This window comes from Taeniopygia guttata, chromosome 19 (assembly GCF_048771995.1).
Source record: "Taeniopygia guttata chromosome 19, bTaeGut7.mat, whole genome shotgun sequence".
Classification (NCBI taxonomy): Eukaryota; Metazoa; Chordata; class Aves; order Passeriformes; family Estrildidae; genus Taeniopygia; species Taeniopygia guttata.
This window is the reverse complement of record NC_133044.1, coordinates 4050846-4068606: the sequence shown is the minus strand read 5'-3', so window position 1 is coordinate 4068606 and position 17761 is coordinate 4050846. Positions and strand designations below refer to the sequence as shown.

General features: G+C 48.3%; 1 protein-coding gene across 1 annotated transcript; it reads right to left on the bottom strand.

Moving 5' to 3' along the window:
- Positions 1-3276: 3276 nt before the first annotated feature.
- Positions 3277-17184, bottom strand: NUFIP2 (nuclear FMR1 interacting protein 2). The gene is made up of 4 exons (XM_030288186.4): positions 16909-17184; positions 12334-14058; positions 4718-4750; positions 3277-4176 (listed from the first exon to the last, which is right to left on the bottom strand). Exons 1-4 carry the CDS (start codon positions 17090-17092, stop codon positions 4124-4126), a joined length of 1995 nt encoding a protein of 664 aa, XP_030144046.4. The 5' UTR covers positions 17093-17184; the 3' UTR covers positions 3277-4123.
- Positions 17185-17761: the final 577 nt, after the last annotated feature.

Genomic DNA, 17761 nt, shown 5'->3' with positions numbered 1-17761 from the left:
ACTAATACTCTGAGTCAAACAAAACAAAACAAAACATGAGACTTATCAGTAACACCTTATCGTTATTTCAATGTGCTAAATTAGTCACAGCTCAATTTCAGTTTGTTTTTTTTTTTTCCTTTTTTTCTTTTTTTTTTTATAAGTTTACACAAAAATAATCAGAAAACAGATTAAATCTTAAGATATTTTTAATAAGTGCTCAGTTAAGAATTGTGTGAGGACTTGGGGAGGACTGCAGACAGCGACAGGGTGAAGTTACACGACAGCATGAGGAAGTTCCTTCCATGGTCCTGCCTGGCTCTAGGCAATAGTCTATCCCAGAAATCCCAGGGAGCCAGAGCTACAGGAGCTCAGAGAGAGGAATTCCTAACTGCTTAGCGCTGAGCACATGCCGTGGAGCTCATGGAGACAGACAGACAGACAGACAGACATCTGGACAGAGGATGGTCGGAAATACAGCAGAGAAGGTGCTGCCGAGGGTGTTTCTGGATGGGTCCCGCTGGCGAGGCAAAGCCACAGAGATGAGCATCAGGGGGAATCCAGCCCAACCCATCGCTTGAACCGAGCTTCTCTCAGCATTTCTTTTGCTATTCAGGTGACAGACTGGACTAGGCCAAGATGAGAGTCCTCAAATATTCAGCAAGACTCAGACCTTCCTAGAGGTGCATGGTTAGTGCTGCTCAACTCCTGCATCACCCCAAGCACGGACTTGGGGCAGGGGTACAGGACAGCACAGACCCCAAGGAAGCAAAACAGGGTGGTTTTGTCTTTTTTTTTTTCTTTTTTTTTCTTTTTTTTTTTTTCTGGAACCCAGCCCTTAAGGCGACAAGTGACTACACAAGGCAAATAAATACACAGCAGAGCCTTAAAGCCAGTAAAACAAACTGGAAACTTTGCTATTAGCCTTCAACTTTTTGAAAATAATAATAATAATAATAATGGAAAAAGAACATTTCTTCCACCTTCATTTTCCCAGCCCCATTATCCAGTTTGTTCAACACTTTAAAGCTCAGGAATGCCCCAGTTCTTCAGCAGTGGAGCTGGAGGCAATTCCAACTTTTGGCAAGCAGTTGGGAGACTCAACAGAATTAAAAATAGGAACATCAGAGGACTAGATGTTGGGCACATCTGTAAACATGTTATGCATCTCAAAGTTACACACACCTGCAGAGGTGGTACAAGTTTATAGGTGAAACAGAACTATTTGTGACTGGCCAACCACACATTTCTGAACCTGGACTGATACAATACATGATGACTATATAGTATCACACTCAGTATTATACTATATAGCTTTGGATACATCAAATGGAGTAGGCAATCCATAGTCAAATGTTTAAGCGTGGCAGAAAAGCGAGCGTCTTACACAAGGTACAGAATTTCAGTTTCATTGTCCCACCATGAACTCAAGTGTCTCATTCAGGAACAATCTTATTAAAAGTATAAAAACAATTTTAAAAAACCACATGCTACATACTCCTACTAAAAAAAAAATAAAGGGAAAAAAAAAAAAAAGAAAGAAAGCGATAGAATCATAGAATATTCTGAGTTGGAAGAGACCCATCAGGATCATCAAGTCCAGCTGCTGGCCCTGTGCAGGACACCCCAAGAATCCCACCCTGTGCCTGAAAGCATTGTCCAAACTCAAGTTTGGTGCTGTGACCACTTCCTTGGGGAGCCTGTTCCAGTGCTCAACCACCCTCTGGTGAAGAACCCTTCCCTGCTATCCAGCCCAACCCTGCCCTGACTCAGCTCCAGGCTATTCCCTGCCACTGGTCATGAGAGTGAAGAGATTGGTACTTGCCTCCCTGCTGCCCCTTGGGAGGATGCTGAAGACCACAACGAGGTCTCCCCTCAGCTCTTTTCTCCAGGTGAACAAACCAAGTGATCTCATAAGGCTTCCCCTCCAGACCCTTCCCCATCCTCATGCCTCCTTGGCATGCTTTCTAACTGGGGTCTTTTTTGTATTCTGGTGCCCAGAACGGCCCCAAGAACTCGAGGTGAGGCTGCACCAGTGCAGAGCAGAGCAGGACAGGCCATGCTGGGCCTGGTGCCCCCCAGGACACTGCTGACTCGGATCCAATGGGCCATGGACCAGCACCCCCAGCTCCCTTTCCATGGTGCTGCTCTCCAGCCTCCCAGTCCATCCAAGGCTGCCCACCCCAGCTGCAGAATCCGACACTGGCCCTTGTTAAACTTCATACAGCTGGTGATTGCCCAGCTCTAATTTATTGAGAGCTCTCTGCCATTGAGGGTGTCAACAGTTCCTCCCACTTTAGCATGTCAGCAAAATCAGTATCTCATTGAGTCCTGAACCCAGCTTGTTAATGAGATGTTGGAGAGAAATGGGCTGAGGATGGACCCTGTGGGACCCTCTGGACAGCACACAGAGCGTATTCCAAAGTCTGGGGTTTATCTATTCCTCACAATGCCCCAGAGGGTCCAGTCTCATTTTAGGAGACACCAGCTGCTGCCAATTTGGGGAGCCAGGATTAGGCCACCAACACCCATGATGAGCACTGGCTACATGGGGAGCTGGGGCTGGTCAACAAACCCATTTCTGCTTTATTTATTTCTCGCTCTTGCACTGGACCCTGTGAACTCTCCAGCCCTAAAAAAACCCAGAAAAACTGCCCGACCCCCAGATGATTGGGACACGTTACACAAGCTGCAATGGGACAGAGGGGTTACACAGCTGGAGCCTGCACTCTGCTCAGCTTTCCCTACCACTGCTAGGAAGCTTTCCTTTCCCTGGGATTATTTTTTTTTTAATTATTATTTTCATTCCTAAGTCCTCCATTTTTTTTTTTGTAATAAAATATATTTTTATTAAGAGATAATTAGAAGCAGAGCCCAGAAATACACAGACTGCATTAAAATATAAAAGAGCATTTCCAAGGGGCAGGAAGCCCAGCCACTGGCGTTCTATGGACAAATTGAAAAGGATTCAAATTCCCATTTTTTTTTCTTTTTTTTTTAAACTTTTTAAATTTTTTTGTTATTTTGAATTTTTTTTTAAAGAGAAAAAATAATTCAAGAAGGGTGAAAGTTAGCAGAACTCAATTCCTCTTCAGTTTTCCAATGAAAATGGGAAAAAAATCCAGCACATTTAGTGTTAGGAGACAGACAGAGCAAATATGAAGCACCTACAGTTGAAAGCAGAAGATACTTTTTTTTTGTCTTTTTTTTTTTTCTTGCTCCCTGTAATACAATGGCATTAAACGGTGGGAACAGTGGAGGGTTTTTTTTTTGGTTTTTTTTTTTTTCTTCTCCATATTAAATGCCTAAACAGATTGCTTATTTTTCCATGTTGTCTTTTAAAATGAAATAACTCTTCAGTTGCAATAGTCCAACATGTAACAGGAGCCAGGTCAACTGTGTGACTTCACCATGCATCCTAGAACTGCAATATTACCATCTTTCCCTCAGCAGAATGATCCTTTTAAGACATTATCACCAGCATAGGATTGCTGCTTTACAACCTGGCAAAACATGCGGATTATAATTCTCTGGAAAAAAAAAAAGAAACTCTGCAAACTTCAAGGCGTTTCTCCAGCATTCAAGGGGAAAAAATCAGGAAAAAAAAAACAAAACAACACAAAAATGAAACCAAACAGGGGAGGTGGAAGGGAAAGAGGAGATGAAGGATGGTGAATCATCCTGATTTCCCTGTGATTAGTGTGTCACTACAGTCACAGAACAAGAAACAGAAACCTTGTCAAGTGGAAATGCCTCTCCAGTGGGTTGCTGTTGCCCGTGTAGACGACAGCAGGAACTTTGAAACTGGGCTTGTAATTGAGTCTGTATTCCTTAATCACTTGCATTCACTCTTTAAACAAAAACAAAACAAAAATGAAAAAAAAAAATCTATTCAGTACCGGAGATTAAATAATCACGTGTGTAGTCTCGTTGAAATAAATTTTCAGATTCCTTAAGAAGTCTAATTACTTTCAGTTGCCATTTTTAAATAACTATATATATATTTGTATATATTATCCTGTGATTCTAGTTATGGTTCCTCTGCTGCACTGAAGATTTAGAAGGAGCATAAAGCCTTTTTGTCCCCCACGAACAGCACAAATGCTGCAGAAAGGTTATAACAGGCAGTCTTGTCTTGCTACCTTCATTGATCCGGGCGATCCATGGCTTCATCATAAGTGATTATCCTTTTGGGATCTAGAAAGAAAGCAGAATTTTAAGTTTTGGACAAGCTACTTTCATCAGGCCCTGTGGCTGAAAATAAGCATAAGGTACTTGGCTGTTAACAGACTTTTCCTTCATGTGCCCCCCTCCTGCCAAGCCACCCCAAGGCCAGGTTGGCTCCCCCAGGGCAGAGCTTGCTCCCCACTTACTTTCTTTTACACACACCACATACAGCTCTTCCCTCATAAAATCTCCTCTCAGGTGACTGGTGGGGATACACCAGAATTTAAAACTTATTATTGGATGCGACACCCAACACCAGGAATAGAAAGCAATTTTGTGTACACGTAAGGAAGAGTCATTAAATCTAATTTGACACTGGGTTTATTGCTTCTCTCCAAGCAGCTCAGCATTATAGCAAAGCTTATTGTCCTGACTTTCAGTGATCTGAAACAGAGATAAATCCACACTACAAACCCAGGCAACTCCAGACACAGCGACAATCCACTCTCATTCATCCCCCTTCCCAACAGACAGAGCAATTTGGTTCATTTATTCCTTCCAACATCCTTACCTTGCTTCTGCAAATTCCAAACCGCTTCCATTTCTGTGAAGGCAAAAGGAGATCACTGTTATTATGCAGATTGATGCTGCCATTAGAGACCACTCCAAACACATTTCAATTTTCCAAGTGTGGTGGTTGTGCTGGGGCTTTCAAACAGAGCCAGCCTCCTCCCACCCAGCAGCACAGCCCCAGCCCAGCCCACAGGACTACACAAATTTGACATGAATAATCCAGCAATAAAAGGCAAAGGGATACTGTAAGATGGTTTTAAGGGTCAGAGAGCCAAGCTGAGCATCAGAAATGTCATCACCATTCACCAGTCCTACATATCACAATCTAACTTCAGGCTTTACTACTCTGACTCCAATGCTGCTTTGCACATTACAGCCTCAACAAGGAGCCTGGAGAGATGATTTTTACAAGTTGATGCTTAGTGAGTGTGAAATGAGAAGTGCTGGACACAGCAAGCAGCATGAGTGTGCTGAGGCACCAGGCAAGGGCTGTGAACATCTCTCCAGAGCTGCTGCCAAATGCACTGTCCAGAAGCAAGGTGTGATGTGCCAAACACCTGGCCTGCAGTTCTTCTCACAGTTTACCTCTACAACACACTTGTAGGCTAAAGACAAACTCTTCCCAATTCTCCCTGGACATGCACATGCTTTTGTTTACCTAAGAAATAACAGCAAAGTTAAATGTTCATTTCATTAACGCTGAGAAACAGAAGGCTCTTCCCTTTAAAATATTCCCCAAACAAAGATGCATCTTTAGAGAACCATTCAAAATAACTACTTTGAGCTGCTATCACGTTAGAATTTTGTGAGCTAGAATATTTTTTAAGATCCTGACTGTACCCTGTGCCCAAGTTCAATAGATAAAATTACAGAAAATGAGTATTAGTTGGAACACAATCTTCCAAGAACCACTTTCAAGTCTCTTTTCTGCGAGAAAGGGTGACAGGACCTTGGCAGGGGCTAGGAAAAGGGAATGGCAAGAGATTATCAGGCAGCATGGGATGTGCAATAAAGCACAAAATAAGGCAGTAAGTAAACTAACCAGCATAGGAAAGGAAGAAGAAAAAGCCCTACAAAACCCACGGCCTCAGCATGATGTGTGCCAAGTGTCACCTCCATCAATCGCTTCCCTTCTCCAACCCTTCATCTGTCCTTTGTCCCCTACAATCTCCAGCTCCCTGGGGCAGGAAATTGCATGCAAATAAATATTGCCAGCCCTCCTTGCACAATTAAGCCTTTTGTAAGGAAGGCCCCGACAAAATTTTACGAGGTCTGTTATTTTTGCTTCAGGATAGTAACAGCAACACTTTGCACTTCTATTGGGGAGCCCTAAGTGCTTTGGGAATAGTAGCAAGCCTCTAACACCCCAGGGACAGAAGCAGGCTGGCGAGGGACTGCCTCCCTCATCTGCCAGATGCAGATTCCCCTGAAGTAAAATGAACCAGCTACTAAAATTACCTCCCATGGAGCGAGTTTTCCATTCAGCGCAGTTTGATGCATCATTTCCTAGCAGCTAAAGAACATCTCCCATTTTAACAGCTTTCCCCAAAGGCAGGGAGCAGAAAACTACTCTCAAGTTGTTGGTTCCTGCACACTAGAGCAATGCTTGAGCATGAAATACAAGGCAGAGCTGAAGCACCACCCACCACTATATGCCCATGCACAGAGCATTGTCCTGTCCACTTAATTTGGCCTTAACTGCTCTGGACACCACAAGAATGTGAACTCCATGTATTAAGAGTGCCTAACAGTAAGACAAACAGATATACAGACATACAGACAGAGATACTGCTAAGAACACACCAAAAATCTACTAAGTTGACAAAACTCTGTTCCAAAAAAGTCTAACAAATCTAAGCCTTTTCAGCCTTCAATTTCCCTTCTCCTCCTTCAGAAAGGGAGGGTGGTGTAAAGCGTCCTGGAAATCCCAGACACCTGGACACACTGGCTGGCAGATGCTCAGCAGGACCAAGCCACAAAACCAAAGACCATCAGCAAACAGTGCAATAACAGCTCTTACTAAATATCACCTGCCATCAGCAGAGCAAGGTCCTCCCCTCCACCTGGCAGCACAGGGGCAGGGGACAGCACAGGTTAAGCACACTGACGAAGTGAAACAACTTCACAAGGGAAAAGAAAGTAAGTTTTAGGCTAACTGCAACAAAAAACTAAGGAAAAAGGGATTTTTTTCAATCTTAAAATGGAATTGTATTATTTATTCTGCTTTACTTGGTAATACAGTTAAGTTTTCCTGCCAGCTCGAGGCTGTGAGCACTGTGACTGACAAAGGCAGTGACAAATGCATGGCCACTGTCACAGGGTGACTTGGTGACTGACCTGGTGGACAGGCAGCTCAGCAGAGCCACTGCTGCCCAATGCCTGGCTCCAGCCAAGTAGAAGGAAAGACAGCCCCCAAGAACTGGGCATGCAAGAGGCCCCAAGCCTGCTTTCAGCCCTTCTTCTTTGGGCTCAAAGAGCTCTTTTCTTGAGCTTCTTTTCCCTGGATAAAGCTTCCAGAGTGAGTTTAAGCAAAGGACTCCTACAGCTGCTCAGCCTGCATGAGAAAAAGGGGTATCCTCACCACCAGCCTGAGTCCAGGCTCTCAGATACTGCCCCAAAACTGCTGCTTTCCAAAGACCTGCCCAACAGGAGCCACCATTCCCAAAACCAGACATGTGGCTGAGGAAACAGCAAACTTTCTTCTCAAGTGGACTCCAACCCAGCTGGAGGAAATGCCATCAACAAACCCCTTGCACAACCCAGCATCAAAGCCAGCCCCAGCCCTGCTCCAAGCCAGGGGCAGAACTAGGCCACCTCCTGTGCCCCTTCCAACCTCTCGTTTTCCAGGATTTTTTTTTTTTTACAATTAGCTTTTGGCTTCTCCACAGCCCTTAGGCTCATGGTTTGCTGAGAAACTGCTTGGGGCAGACAGTCCCAGCCACATCCACCTAAACCACTTTTTCTGGGGACTATCACTGAAACAAAGGGTCACTGGAGGAAAGCTTTGATGTCAGGAACAGACTAAGGCACACTCTGGTGAATTGTGTTGGGATTCCTCATAGATCAATAAACTTTACAGCAGGACTGGTACGCAACCTTGGAGGGGAAAGAAGTGTTTCTGTAATAACTTGCTAAGACACTTTTACACACTTTTCCTTTCTAGAGAGGCAGACCCAGCTAACAGAAGTGTCTGCACAATGTCATGCTACTATTTCACTGTCCTTATAAATCCCAAAATTGTCCCTAAAATACAACAGTAAAGAAATAACAAGAAGGGACCATTCTTGTCTGATGCTTGCTGTTTGTATCTGCAGGACAATGATTAAGTATAGGGATTGCCCTGGAAACAAAGCAAAGAATAAGTATTCCATGCTGTGGAGACTCATGGCTGTAAGAGCATACTCATCCTGACAACTGGAAAGAGCAGGGACTGGAAGGAGAATTAAATCAGCTTTTGCCCCACAGCTCAAGCCCCACAAGACCATAACCAACAGAGCGAGCTCTAACCCCTTCCCACCATGGGGGGATGGGAAACCAAGGCTTTTTTTTTTTCCCCCTCTCCTGATGTAAAGGATGAAAATTGCTGAATTCACAGCTCTGCTATTTCTTCTGACCCAGTTCACCATTCCAGCAAATGCCACTCCTGGCTGGCCCACGCTGCCTTGCTCTATTTTCCATGCTGCTCTCCTGCTTCTTCACGCGAGCAGAGATGCCGCTGCAAACAAGATGCTGAGGAGGAAACAAAGCAGCAGCACAGGCAGAAATTCAGGGGCAAGAACAAGGGAAACCCTGCAGCTCCCTCTCCTCCACCCATGTGGTCTTCACTGCTGTGCAGCTGAGCTGGAGGCCTCAATTATTTGCTTTTTAGCTCAGGACAAGCAAATTATTGAGCTTCCCACCACAAAGCTTGCCATCTAGAGCTCAATGTTAGTGACAGCCTGGCCTGGGAGACTGCAATTGCCTGAACATGACAAAATTTTCTGAAGTGTTGACAATTATTCTGATATGAAGTGCTTCATCCAGCTGTCTTTAAAAGAAGGACTAAAGCAGTAAGATGCTGGTTTTGATGCAAGTAAAACTGACATACACTCAGCCTCCTTATTTGAAGGACCAAAATACCTGTAAGAATTGGTTTTACCCCAAAAAGATAATGCCACACCATGGCAGAAGTTCAGCTTCTAACCTAGATAGGGGACAATGATTTGAAATGAGAGCACTACTCCTTCCTGGGCCTTCCAGTCTCCTATGTGAAGCCCATCCCTGTCTCCAATCACACCCAGAGCAGTCCACCAGTGCTGAGCTAAATCAGATCTCCCTTGGTAATTCAGATCTGTCACTCGTGAGTGTTTCAAGGCACCATCACAAACTCCAAGCAGCACAGGCTGTCAGTGAAGGCAGCCACATTGAAGGATCGTGTTTTACACTCAGGCACATCAGATGATCGAGGGAGTCTTTCTGTCCTTTGAAAAGAGGGGGGAAAAAGAAGAAGCAAGGCATGAAGCAGGGCTACAAGGAAACCAAGAGGAAAAGCTTCCAAGAAGAACAAGAGAGTGCAACTTCATCCTTGCCTAAATGTTCCCAGTGTTGTGACTTCTGGAGAAAAGGCAGTCAGGGTACAGGCAAAAGAACAGAAGAATCATCCACCAGAACCTCGCTGTGCCCTGCAGCCACTCTGGGACACTGTGGTGAGCTACAGGGGCACTGTACCAGAGCCAGTTCTCTCTGGGTGCCACCTCCTCTATCCATCTTCCACAGGGAAGCTGAGAAGCAATTACAGTTTATAATGTCCTGTGCAGTTGCTGGGCAAACCACGCACAGGAAAGCCTGGTTTGCTGGAACAAAGCTACTGAGTAAGCTGGAGGCTTTCCCAGAGAAATTTACAGTCCAGGATGAGGATCCACACAACCTGGTCACAATTGCAGGCACAAACAGTGCAAGAAAGAATGCACATTTGTGGCATTCAAAGCACTGCAACCACTCACATTACAGCTCATTCTTCTCTGCAACCCCCAGAGCTTCTTCATCCTTGCACTAAAACACTGCACATGGAGCTCAGGCTAGGGAACACACCAGGACCCCACAGTGCTTCACACTCACCCCTGTCCTTTTTTCGTTTCTCTTTGTGTTCATAACCCCAAGGGCAGGGCAGATGCAAAGATCAAACTACGGAGACTTTGCTCAACAGCAAACAGATCAATCTGAGAGGGAGAAGTTCATGTGACTCTCAAACTCAAAACCAAACAGTCTGAGGACCAGACTGCCTGGAATGCCCTAACACCAACCCAGGCCAACCCACACGCTCGCCCGAGCGAGGAGGAAAAGGCAGCTTGTGAAAAGGAACCGAGTGAAATCGCTCTTTTCCTACTGCAGAGGAACTGGCTGGTTTGGAGTTGGACCTCAGGAAAACGGCCCAAGATAAACGGAGAGCTCAGTGTGGGAATTAACCCCGCACTGCTGTCCTGCAAACACACCCCACAGCTCCTGTTTTGATGCGGGCTCTGCTGCAGGACCTTGGCCATGAAGAGAGGACAAGAGGCACTGTTTCTCCAAATATCCCTTAACCCAACTCATCCCAAGGATGAAATGCAACACCTACCACCATTATGGTAGTACTAAGAGCTGAACTGATTTCTTGCTTTGCAAAGCAGCAATAGCTTTTGAACACTGAACAGGAGAAAGACAAGCCCAAGGTGTTTGGAGCACCTCATCACTGCATTAATGACAAAGCTGATTAGAAACAGCCATCATCTTTTACCCCTAAGTAACATCCTGAAGATGGCACATACATAACGTGAAAAAGAAATTAGCAGAGATGAGTGCTGGGGCAGGACCGGGTATCCCCAGGCTATCATGAGGGTGTTTGCTCAGGATGCTCAAAGCAAGGCCATTCACATGCAGAAGAAGAGCAGAGAACAGTATTTTAACGGGTGCTTTAAGTGGCCATTCTTGCCAACAAATGTAATTAACTCCTGTGTTTAGAAGAGCTCAAGGCAGCCAGGCTTTGAAGTTAACACCTCCTTGAGAGGACATGGGATGGGAGTGTTCTTTATTTTCCTGTTGTTTCTATTGTTTCACTGAGGTCTGCCTTTCACAGCAAGTGAAAATGGGAGAGCTGATGAGCCTTGCTGGCAGCACAATTGCTTCTCCACAAGTGCAGGCTGACAACAGAGAGGCAAAGAGAAGTCTAGGGAATATTTGCAAAATTAAGAAAAAGATCACCGAGGATTTTCTTCCATGTTATGTTTTCTGATGGGAAGCTGGGATTAAAGCTGCAAGCAGACACAAAAAACGAGACTAGAAAGCCTGCTTTAATGCTGGAATAAACTGAGCAGAAGGGAGAGGACCCAGATAAAATCAATTGATGAACACTGTTCTCAAGAATACTAGAGCTTGAAATGTTAACATCTTGAGAGGGAGATGACCTGGAAAAAATATTTGGAGTTATTATTTTTAAATGACTGGGCTTGTTATTATTACAGGAAGGCATTCGAGTCTATGCCATACAGAGTTTGTGAAGTGGTAATTCAAGAACTTTGCAGTGGGTGAAAACAGCAAATTTGCCAAAGCCAAGTAAGCCACCCTCTACAGAGGGGAGCAAGACATTATCCCCACATGCATGTGGAATACTAAACGAAAAAAGCATGATCGCCTTGTTCCCTTCAGGCCAGAGGCGCACAGGCAGAGGGAAGGGAGTCAAAATAAGGAACTGCCCCAGTGCTGGTCAAGAGTGAGTAAATAACACTGTGACAAAAGGGAACACACAACCAGGCCCCTGCTAACACTGAGCCAGCACCAAAAGCCAAAAACTGCCTCAAGTCCTCAGAGCTTCTGGGGCTGAGGCTAAAGCAGAAAGCAAGCCGTGCCACAGGCTTCCTTCTCTTCGTTCCCATTTTAAAGAGTCTGTGTCGTGTTTGAGTCATTTCAATCTCAAGAAAAAAAAAAACCACAGGAAAAAAAGGGAGCTGGACTACAAAGGACTCCATGAAAGCAACAAAATCATCTGAAAGATGTGGCCTACAAAGACAAGGAGAGAATTCAATCTGCAGCTCACAGAGGAGCTGATAAGAAAAGATTGGTCTTGCTGTTGCCATAATACTCAAGGGCAGGGAAAAAGTGTGTGTGGGGCACACTTAAAAAATAAATCACACCTACAGTCGTAGGAATAATTTTTTCTTCCTTCAAAGCCATGATTTCGCGGTCTGATCTGCCCAGGGGAGAAGCTGCAACACTTTGGTGGCAGAGGTGTGAGTACAGACTATGAAGCCTTCACAGCGATAGAATATCACCTGGTACAGCTGGAACAGAGCAGCTGAACCTACACATTTAACTCCTTCCAATGCTGAGTGGCCTGCTAAGTATCATTTCTCTCAACATCACTCATGCTTGTCCACGGGAACAGGGAAACAAATACCTCTTAACATTAATTAAACAACCCTTTGAGTAACTTCCCCAGACCGTTATTGCCATGGGAGGATATGCAAGCAAAGAAAAGGGTCATTTAAAAAACAATTAGAATTGCTGGAAGGAACATACCATGTTAGAATATTGCACTACTAAAAATAAAAGAAAAAAAAAGAAAAGAGAACGCCCTTAGGCAGCAAGTTAAGCCATTACCTTTAGTGTGATATAGAATAGCAGCCCTCAGGTCAAAAGAACCCCAGCTATCTTTCCTTTCTAGGCCTCTCTGGTACCTCTGTTCTTTGGCGGAGGCTAGCAAATTGTTCGTAGGAGAGGCCAGAGGATTCTCTACTTCATAGTCTTTTGAAAGAAACACTAAAGCACCTTGGCTACTGGTGTCTGCCTTTTGTAGGTCACCTGTGTGATGCGACTCCAAAGCTAATACACCACCCTCAACAGCAGTCCCAGGCTTAAGAACAGCACTAAGAATTTGAGGGCTAGTCCGTTTATCCAGCTCATAAGCCTTAGGAAACACAGGTTGTTCAGTTCCTGAGGGAATGATTTCAGCACACTGTGAAACCAAAGTGGCAGGATATTCCCCTTGAAATGTCACTTCCATTAACTGATTATCCGCAGATTTCCCCACAACGGTTTCGGGTCCAGCACTGGGCTCGTTTATGAAAGACAAGCCCCACTGATTCTGGAAGATATCCCCCAGGTTCTGCTGATTCGTCTGGGAAGGGAAATCGACTTGCGCTGTCCCCAGGAGCACAGTTTGCATATTTGAAGGGTAGATAAAAAGGCCAGATTTCTTTTGTTCGAGGGCCGTCGAAGCTGTACTCATGTCCTGGGGTACTGACTCGGAGGAGGAGGAGGTCGATGGGACAGTACTAGCAGCAGTGGAGAGCAGAGGCTGGGCCCCGGGGGAATACACACTTCCATCGGTCCCCGCGAGGATCGGCCCGTTCGAGAAGCTGGCAGAAGTGACAGATTTCATAGCAGACATGGGGACTTGGGACAGCCGACTTGATGTCTGGGCCTGAGTTTCCCCAGCAGATGATGAAGACGATGAGGATGATGTGGATGACGTGGATGGGGTCTGAGCTGCTTTGTTGAGGTTTTCTTTAACTTTACTTGCATAACTAATTTTGGGAACAATTTTAGCACTGCTATTGTCCACTGGAAAAACTGGGGGTGGTTTAAATAAGGTCCATGAGTCCTCTTTAGATGTAGCCGACGATGCGTGCTTCCCTTTGGGCCGGTCATCGAACTTCTTGCTGCTAATCCCAGGTTTGGCATCAGAGTTTTTCCGCGGTACATCCCCGAGCCCAGGCTTTCCTCGGCCTGCTCCACCAGCCCCAGCCTCATATTTCCAAACAGGCTTCGTATTTTCAATTCGGTTCCCCTTTTGTTCACTATAATCAGGCTTGAAACTCTCAAGTTCCTGTTTCAAGGTTGGTGCGCTGACCTCCTGCTGCATTATTTTGTCCTGTACTAGATTCAAGTTCTCACAACCCTTGGCACTGTTGCGCCTGCCTTTCCGTTTTTTAGGTGTGGTATATCCACTCTCGGAGCCACTACCATCGTTATCGGCCCCTTTGCCTACGTAGCCATTTGTGATGTAGCTGGAATTATTGGTTACCACGCCGTTCGGAATAGACACTCCCTCTGGCTTGTCCGAGGTCTGGTTTTCTCTGTGTTTGTTTTCGTAGGACTTCTCATTCTTTTTGTCCATGCTATTTTTCTGAATGAAGTTCTTGGTTTTGATTCCAGCTTTCCCCAAAGCACTGGCCTTCACAGTCTGCTTTGGGGTGACATTAGAATCTACGAGCTGCTGGCTGCCATTGGGTACCCTGGATCCTGGGGCGGTGGCTTCATCAGAGCACAGGCCCTTTAGTGACACTTCTCGTTCTCCTGCGTTACCATTTAGCTCTCCGTAGCCTAGAGGGAAGCCAAAAACAGCAAAAGGCAAGAATTAGAATGTGAAATGTTAGACTTGTCATTGCAGAAAGCTGTAGTCAGCCCCAAACATATCCAGTTTCCTCACGCAGACATTTTAAAATAGGAAAATATCTAGTCTCTGAGGTAAAGCTGCATAAATTTAATTGCTGGAACCCACAGCAAGAAGGGTTAAGCAGGAAGGACCAGCCATGACTGATTCTCGCATAAGTGAGTGACATACAGATAACGTAACAAAGCAGAAGAAAATACAGATACTATGCCAGGAAAATATACTGTACTGAAGATCACTGGCAAGCTGGAGAGCTATTTCATCAGCTACTATTTCCAGGTCAGAGAGAGGAAAAAATTAATTCCCAGGATGCTTCAAGACAGCGGGATCCACTGCCTTTGTGACAAGATCTGTGGAGATTCAGGATACACACTGTGAACAAGGGACAGCTCCTACCATCTCCATCACCTCCTGGGCCCACAACACCAGCAGTCCTCCTGCCCACCCTCCTCCCAAATGCCATCTCAGTAAAGGGATGGGAAAAAAAAAAGCACAGTATTTGTAAAAGGACACATGCAAGTCCAGCTGGAAGATGGAGGAAAGAAAATGTGGCCACATCTCCTCCATGCATTTCAAGATAGCGACCAGCACCTCCCTACACGTGTTCCTTGGCACTGAAAAGTGACAGAAATAAGAAATGCATCCCTGCAAGTGCCCTTTTGCTGCCACCAGCAATGGATCTCTTGGCCACTGAAAAACTTGTATTTCAGAGTCCCCAGGAGAGCTGGTATGAGCCTGAGACCCAAGAAATATAGCACCTGCTGAGGGCTCCAACTCACAAAGCCATGATATTATGCTGTCGACTGAGCTTTACTCTTCCATAAGTTCACTTCCAGGCCTCATGGTTCTGAGAGTGCAATTCAAGCAGAGCTGGAAACCAAGGACAGTCCACACTGAACCACCCCAACTTCCTCTTTGCTTTCTCCTTTTTAAGCATCTCTGGCCAGAGGCCTGCTGCTTTCGAGGACCCTGGCTAAAACCCCAAGGGAAGCCCTGGAGCCCCAGTGGGACACAGGGAGAGCACACTGTGCCCTGCTCAACAACTACACTCCAGCTGCAGAGGGATTCCTCCTGCACCCGCCGCTCCTCTGACTCATCCCTTCTCCTTCCGAGGCTGGAAAGCCTCACATCCACATCCCCCACAACCACTGACCCACCTAAGGCTCCATCTGCAGCCACGGTGGCACCGAGTCAGCACAGAGAGGGAGTCCCTCAACAACTGGAGCGGGCAAAACTCCAGCTTGGAAGAAGAATGTTTTTGTTGTTTGCTGATCTTGTTGAAATTAACTGCTGTAACTAAAAATCGTTGTTACCCTCACATCCTGGAGCCTCAGATGTCTGGCAGATGTAACAGCTCAAGTTCTGTGCAAGTCGGGAACACAAGAATCCTTGTAGGAATCTTTACAGAAATTCCACAACTGAGTTTGCCGAGGGGGATCAAAAAGGATTTTACTACATGCAAGTATCTGTAACCACCACAATTTCCACTATAACTTTCAAATATGTTGTTAAGAAAATTAACCATAAATACTTCACCCCAGAGAGAACTAGAACGGTGGGATCCTCTAAAAATTAAGTATTTCAGAATAGCATGAAGAGGAAGCCCTCTCAAGAACAGTGTTCCAGCTGACCTTGTATGACTCAAGACTTCTGACACCACTTGTTAATGAAACAAAACAATAAAGAGTGGTCATAAGACCACTGCAGATGAGGAGTGAAAGAATAAAACGAAGAACAAAATCCATTTCACTAAGTCAGTGTGTCAGCAGTTTCTAGTTCCAATTCTCAAGCATTCACAGCTCAGCTGCCTGAGTTTTCTCCAAATCAACATTTGGCTCAGCTGGCCTTGGCCTGGACACGGAGGTGCAGCAACCAAAATTCAGGGGAGAGGAAAAAAACCAGGATGGTAAGAAGAACAGGTGAAGAGGATCTGGCAAGCTCACAAACCGTTTCAGAGCTGGAAAGGGAGGGGTGCCAGCCTAGGCACATATTAAAACCCTGGGCACGCTGCAAACAGTGAAATGACTTCCCAACTTATTTTTGCTCGGTAACTTATTTTGGCGTGTGCCCGATCAGGTCCCTCCCTGCCTGCCCAGGCTGCACATGGGGCACTGCTGACCCCGCTCCGCTGCTATCAGGCCCCCTCCCACCTCCCGCCTCGTTACGTAAAAGGAAAATTCAAGGGAAGGAAAAAAAAAAAATGTACGCGGCACTCCGGCCGGCGGGTGGCCACGCACTCGCCTTGACCCCGCACAAACCCCCCCAGAGGGACTGCTGGAGCCGGGGAGCCCCCAGGAACGCGGCGGGGGCTCAGCCCAGCCCGGGATCGGCTCCCCCGCGCCGCTAACCGGTCACCGCCTCTGCGGCGGCTCGGCACGGCCCGGGGGCCGCAGCCCCGGCCCGGCGGGGAGGAGGCGGCCGAGCGCCCTGGGCCGGGCAGGGCCGCGCCGCCTCCCGCCGGCGGCGCCGGGCCGGGCCCCGCCGCCGGCTCTGAGTCATTGATCCCGGCGCTCATCAATCGGCCGGCCGCCCCCCGCGCCCCCCGCGCCCCCGGGCCCGGCCGGCGGCGGCAGCGCGGCCCGGCCCCACGTGCCGGCGGGCGGCGGTGCCGGCGGGCCCGCGGCTCCGCAGCCCCAACATGGCGGACAGGAAGCGGCCCCAGCGCGGCGGAGAAGCTTCGAGCCGGGCCGGGGGAGGCGGCGGCGGAGGAGGAGGAGGAGAGGGGGGCCCCACCGCCGCCCCGCGAAGGTCACGGGCCCCGTCCCGCTGCCCGCTCCAACCTGGTCTCCGCTTCGGCGCCTCCGTGTGCTGCGGGCCGCCGTGCTTGTGCTCGTGGCGGAGCGGCGGCTTAGGCTGGGCTCGGCCGTCGGGCGGCGGCAGGTAGGCGCTCTGCGGGTGGTGGTGGTGGTGCCCGTAGTAGTAATAGTGGTGGTGGTGATGGTGGTGGTGGGGCTGCTCCTCCATGGGGGGCGGCTGGCGGGGCCGGGCCGGGCTGGGCGCTCGCTGCTGGGCCGTGCGGCTCCGGCGCGGGGACGCGGCTGGCGCGGGGGAGGCGGCGGACTGGCAGCGCCCGCCCTGCAATCAGCGAGCGGCGCCGCCGCGCCCGCCCCCCGCCCCGCCCCGCCGCACCGCGGCCGGGGGAGAGCCGGCCCGGCCAGCGCGGACCCGCCCGGCCGCCCCCTCCCCGGGCCGGCGGCAGGTGAGGCTGCCAGCGCCGGGCGCGCTTCGCCCCCTCCCCGTGCTAGCGGAATGAGCGGCCACGGCGGGGTCGCCTCCGTCCCCGGCCCTCGCCGTTGGAGCGGAGGGGAGCGGCGTGCGGCCCCGAGGGGGTTTCACCGCAGGGTCACCGGCAGGACGGCGGCCCGGGATGCCGCCAAGCCGCGTTTTGCCGTCATGAAGCGGGTGAACCCGCCACCCGGGGCAGGCGGAGAGGGCTGGAACAGCCCCAGCGGAGGGGATCTGGGCAGGGATGTGAACACCGTGAGAGCCCGGCTCGCAGCAGCAGCCGCGGAAAGCGCGGAGCAGCGGCAGCAGCAGCGCCCCGAATCGCTGCCGGGCCGAGATGCGGCGCTCCCGCGGCAGCCGGAGCTCAGCCGGCTCCAGGGCTCCACCCGCAGCCAGCCGGGCGGACCC